Source organism: Cimex lectularius, unplaced genomic scaffold (genome assembly GCF_000648675.2).
Source record: "Cimex lectularius strain Harlan isolate CLEC.00 unplaced genomic scaffold, Clec_2.1 scaffold302, whole genome shotgun sequence".
In the NCBI taxonomy this organism is placed as follows: Eukaryota; Metazoa; Arthropoda; class Insecta; order Hemiptera; family Cimicidae; genus Cimex; species Cimex lectularius.
The window spans coordinates 165,563-171,562 of record NW_019392926.1 but is presented as its reverse complement, the minus strand read 5'-3'; the positions used below and the strand labels follow the sequence as shown (position 1 = coordinate 171,562).

The window sequence follows — 6,000 nt, the reverse complement described above, 5'->3', positions numbered from 1 at the left end:
TTATTCAGAAATCGTGAGATGCGGTCTGGTGTGATGTAGGTTTCAGAAAAACATTTTCTTTATCGTGGCAACGTTTCGATATTTATTGAGATCATCTTCAGCGCCTGTGATTTACAAACATTGTTTAAATTTAACAAATACATGTAGGTTGTGGAAAAAAGTGAATTTATACAATACAAAATATATTTTTTATATTCAATCAAAGTATTTCTACTCACTCAAAGTGTTTGTTTTCTGTGTGATTGTGCCATTCTTGCGTGTCGTGTTGAGACTGCCAGTGAGATTTTGCTGTTTTATGTTCATATACGTTGGATTTTGAAGGGGATGGGGAAGGAAGTCGGTATAGAAAAGACATTTTTGTATAAAGCGTCGGCTTCTTTGAGGTGAAAAGAGCCGACGAAGAGAAAAAAAAACGTTGGTAATGGTTCGGCCAGATTATCCTTTCAGGATTATATAAACGGGAAGATGATCTCAATAAAGATCGAAACGTTGGCACGATAAAGAAAATGTTTTTCTGAAACCTACATCACACCAGACCGCATCTCACGATTTCTGAATAATTATCGACTAACGGTCACTACTCACCACACAAAATAATGTTTATTTTGTTCAAAAAACATTTTCATTTCGTCTTTTAATTCCAGCGCACGAGATAAAACTTTTCTATGGACAATCACCTTACTTCCGTATGCAGTAACAAAGATTCTAACTTAGCTTCCATATCTTGGCATAAATTACTAAATAAGCGACTTTTTAATGTTCTTAAATTTATATAATTAACCATTTTAACACGTTGTTTTCAATTCTGATGGCAAATATTTTGTAACAAGTGTTTCCGATGCAAAAAACAATAGGTAACTAATATAATCCCAATCAGTTCTTTAACATGTGCTACAAATCCTTTTAGATGTCCAGTCATAGCTGGAGCACCGTCTGTGCAAATGCCAATATATGAATACCATGAAAATTATAATTTTTACTGTTTCTAAAATTTGGCGATATACACAGTTTAAGAATTGTAGGCTGGTTGAGAATCACTGACCTATATATTACACTTACAAATGCAGAAGTAATAATGAATAGGGCAAACAGGTGGAAATTAATATGAAACTCCTTCTCCTTTTATTTTGGCTGTTGTTGTAATTCATGATTTGATGAGGCGTTTATCGAACTTCACAACCTATTTTTTTGTAATTTTTTATTGCCAAAGCATATATCGGGTTTAAGCTTGAACCTCTTTTCAAGGCTAACAAACAAACGTATAACCATTATTAATAAACGTATAACAACATAAACAATCGTTGAAAGACAAAAAAAACAATAACTATAAGATCATATCTATACATTACAAATATAACAATCATCATGTACATTTTCAAATTGTAGGTTTGTCAAGAATATTTTGATCCTTGTATTTACCTTCCTTCTGTTGGGTTACCTGCTCTTTGTAGATATGAGACTTCAAGGTATACACCACCACCATTCTTTCAAATACATGTGAACAAAGAAGGGTAACAATTTGTCTCAAACTTGTCATGTTTTCCAGGTTCGGCGAAGTGGCACGTTGTGCCCGAAGGGCCGGCGGAGCCCACAACGTGCGACTTCGTCGTACACGAACGGGTGCCGAGGAGGGCACATTTTACAATCGTCGAGCCTGACACGGAAGCCTTCGAAAAAAGTAAATTTACGACAATTTCATAAAACTCGTGCATCTTCATTTCTCGAAATGAATGCTATCATTTGCATCGTGTTTCTTTCATTCTAATTTTCTTCATACATACTGTCTAGTTGAAAATTAAGAATAAGCTAAGTTAAATAGGAATATTCTTAGATAGTAGGCATTTTTTATCTATTCTATATTCTTCTCTTTAAAAACCTAAGCTGAACTTTTGTATAACTAGCACGTTTAAAACTGTAACTATACGTTACAAGCCAGCTACAAATCGTTATCCATTTGTATTTACAAGAGTTCAAGCATGTTTCACATTTTCACTGACAATGAGACATTACTTTCTTAAAGCATGAAAACTTAGTTTTGATCTAAAAGAATTTCATGCTAATAAAACGTTCTTAGAATGTTTGACACCATTAAAAATGTTATAATATTTATTAGTAGTCGAAAAGGTAAGTTGTTAGTTTTAAAACTTTACACAAATAGTTACATCATTTATTTATATAATATATTCGATAAAACTGTAGAGCATTTATTATTGCATTTATTCTATAGCATTGTTTCTACAAATTCTCCAAAGGAACCACTTTTTTCGCCTTGTAACGAGTTGCATATAAAACTACTTCTTTAAATATAAAAACTGTTTGAGAAAATAATAAATCTAATGGCATCTATTAAATTTGCAAAGAGACTTGTGTAAAGCAATTGACAGGAAAACATTGGCATAACGCTAACACCAGAGATTAGCATGACAAGGCAAAAAGTAGAATTTTTCTGTAAATTTTGCCAAATGGAAGTGATAATAAGAAGCGTTTTCTGGTTGGTTTATTTATTGAAAATAATTAACGGACAGTCCACAGGAGACAATTCCCCACTGTGTCAAATGCGTTTGAATAACTCAAAAACCCGCGAGTGGAGACAGACCCAGCAAGTGACCTTTTGCCTGTTCAACATGATTTAAAAACACGTTACTCAATTCGATGTTGCGCGTAGATAAATCTCTTAGTCCATAGTTATATTGGACAAGTTCAAACAACTTTCAAGACAACGCGAAGATTTTTTCACAATCAATTAAAGTCTCGAAAACAATAAGACTCAATATATGCGATTATAGATATTATTAATATTATAAAAATTAATTTAAGAGGTGCACATGTACTAAACTGTCTTTCCAACCACTAACTTAGGATAAAAATGAAACATTGAAAACAATATTATACGTGAGTAATTTTTTTTTAAAGGGGCATCCGACAGCTTTCAGCCCCGAGCGCATGCGAAATATTGCAACACACATTCAATACTCACTCACACAAATAAATACATTCACACCTATATACATTGCATTCATTCTATTTGGTGAATGGAGTACTGAATATTCCTCCATCGACCTGCATACAATAACAAATGTAATTGGGTCGATGGGATTCTTTTATAAATATTCCGCTATCGACCCAAGTTACGTACACAGCTCGAAGGACGATGGGGATGCTATTCCACCATCATCCCCTCCCCATTCACTCTAATCAATACACTCACTCATACAAATGACAGGAACACAAAACACATATTTTGAAAGCTTTATACAATAAAAAATTCCCAATTCCCATAAAAAGCAGAACAGGGCACCCTGAAACTCGCTACCGTGTGAGAACGCTTCTTAGATCGACGGCATGCCTACACGCTCTCTGTATGGAGCAAAGGCATGACACGCCTCTATTATGTGAAACACATCGAGGAACCTTTCTCTGGATAAAGGGCACCTGCGTGGGCTTTGGCCCAGAAGCAGGTGCTCGTGTGTCAACCGCATATGGCCAATCCTCGGTGAGGATGATCCCTCGTCTCCTGCTCAGATTCTCTGAGGGCCATCTACTGGTCGTGCTCTTGACTCGCAAGTCTGTCCTACAACCCCGCCCACTGACGCTGCCATATTTCTTTTATCATATTTTTTACTGCGTGTTTACCGTCAGGGGGCCTGATCGCGATGGGCCGATCCGGAGGGTGGGACGTCCAGGCTTTCCGTTACCCTCCAGGCCGACGCGTGTCCCGGAATCCAGACAACAACAAACGGTTTTCCGGGAGGCTCCAGCTCCGCGTATTTCTCTAACAAGAGCACGACAAGAGGGTCCACAGAGAACCTGTCGCGTATAGCCCAGACAGCGCTCAGAGAGTCAGTACATTCGAGGATGGCTGAGCCTTCCCCGGTTCGCACTGCCTCAAGAGCGTGCCAAATCACATACAGCTCTGTCGTGTATACACTGCAATGAGGGGACAACGACCAGCCTGAGTAATATTATCATATATTATTGTTATATACACATATTTATATAATACGTTATACATTATATTAATCCATGTGTTTTTAGTTGGTCCTATTTAACCAAAATAAATTATGTAAATTGATTTATAATTCTTATGTAATGTGCGGTTTAGTTGAAATATATATATATATATTAACATACCTCTTCATATAATTATTCTTAGAATATATGAATAAATTCATTAAACCGACAAAAATTCCGATAATTGTAGCTTGTATAACTAAAGTACTTCCATAAGCTTCTGACAGGAATGAGACCTTAAGCGCGGAACATACTTACGCGATGCAACGCTTGTCACGTTTTGGTAGGGTATGCACATCTATGCGACGTCATGCGCACGCCACGTACAGTGCACAATGGTCGCACAGCGTTGCATTGGGTAAGTGTTCCCAGCTTTACCCGATGCGACGCTATGCGACGATACCCGATGCTACCGGATGCAAATCCAAAGTCCAATTTTACATAAGATTCTATTATCCCCGTGGACATCTGCCCGGTGTTGTGGAACGCTACCCTACTCTACGCTCTGCGATCCCCACTGTCCAGATTTTCGTCGGGTAGCATCGAGTACAGTCGAAGACAAAAGAACAGGACACTCATATTTTTATTCAAATTATGTGTATTATTGCCGTTATATTAATTACAACATCCTTATGTTAATATAAATCAAATTAACCCAGATCAAAAGTTCCTAGTTTTTATTTTAAAAAAATTAGTTTTAAGGTTTGGTACAAAATTGATCGAAACACACAAGTTCCATTTTTTGATAAAATGAATTTAACAAACAATTCATTATCCGGTTTTGCTCATAAAATTTAACTAACAATTTATTTCATCTTTTTGCTCATAAAATTACACCGTTTTTGCGAGTAGCGTCAGAACAGGACACTCATATTTTTTGTAGTTTATTTCAAACTATGTATATGTAATTTTGTCGATATATTAATTACAACATTCATAATTTAATGTAAACCAAATTAAACGAGATCAAAAATTCACGAGTTTTTATAAAAAGTATTTAATTATGATGGCTAGGAAGAAAAGTTATCAAAACACCGGAATAACTTTATTTAAAACAATTAAGTTTAACAAACAACTTATTACACGTTGTATTCATAAAATTTAACTAACAATTTATCACAAGGTTTTGCTCAAAATACAGCATTAAGAACAAAAGAGGCGTTGCGATTTTGACACTGATTTGTGATAGACGCTGTGTGACTGTAGTGACGTGCGCTTGACTTCACATAGGTGTGTACACCCTACAAAACGAGACAACGCGTCGGGTAGCGTCGCATAGAGTTGCATCGGGTAAGTGTGTTCCTCGGTTTTAATATAAGCAAGATTGTAAGCTGGGTGAAACAAGTCTCTGATTGTTTCAATTTCTGTGAAGTCGAAGTGAATGAGTCAATCATTCTTCCATATGAAGTAAGGTAAAGTGCAATATACATTCATAGTTCCATTAAAACGAAAATAATGAACATTCTTTCTCAACCGATCCTTCATCCCTGTGCCATGTGTGTGATTGATAGGTTTGTTTTAAACCTTTACAAAATTCCAAATCAAGAAGATATTACCTTGGATATTCTAGACATGAAGACATCTTAAATAAGTTTATGGTAGCATTTGAAGCCGTAATTTTGGCCGATAATGAGCAAGTAGTAGCAAATGAATCCTCGATACACTCTCGTGTAATTGAGAATCATCGAAGACTGAACGAGACCTGATCGATAAGACTACTACTTTTTCACCATCTGGACCAAATCCTGTACCCTTTATTTATCACGATACACTCTTCAACTTTTACTAGGCCGAAAGTTAGAAATTGTTTTCAAACAGAGTGGTTAAAATAATTTAATAGTTTTGAGATGTTTATTTTAGGTAAATTAATGATTTAATGGTTATTACTAAAAATGGAAACGAATTTTCATACCAGATTCGATCCATAGTTAGTACTCTCTATAATGACATTTCAGATTTTTACAAGGGTTTTAGGATTGGCTGGATTGT

The 6,000-nt window shown here is 35.8% G+C and overlaps 1 protein-coding gene across 4 annotated transcripts in view; it reads left to right on the top strand.

Annotated features, from left to right (window-relative positions):
* Window positions 1-6,000, top strand: part of LOC106669846 (octopamine receptor beta-3R-like) — a 330,435-nt gene that overhangs the window by 239,493 nt on the left and 84,942 nt on the right. For 3 of the 4 annotated variants that reach the window (XR_002910761.1, XM_024229340.1, XM_024229339.1), the window contains exon 3: window positions 1,547-1,678. The exons of the other annotated variant lie outside the window; for it this stretch is intronic. Coding sequence is in view for 2 of the 3 variants with exons in the window: in XM_024229340.1 (XP_024085108.1) it covers window positions 1,547-1,678 (132 nt within the window). In the remaining variant the exon portion in view is untranslated. The remainder of the gene's footprint in view (window positions 1-1,546; window positions 1,679-6,000) is intronic. 4 annotated transcript variants of the gene reach the window in all.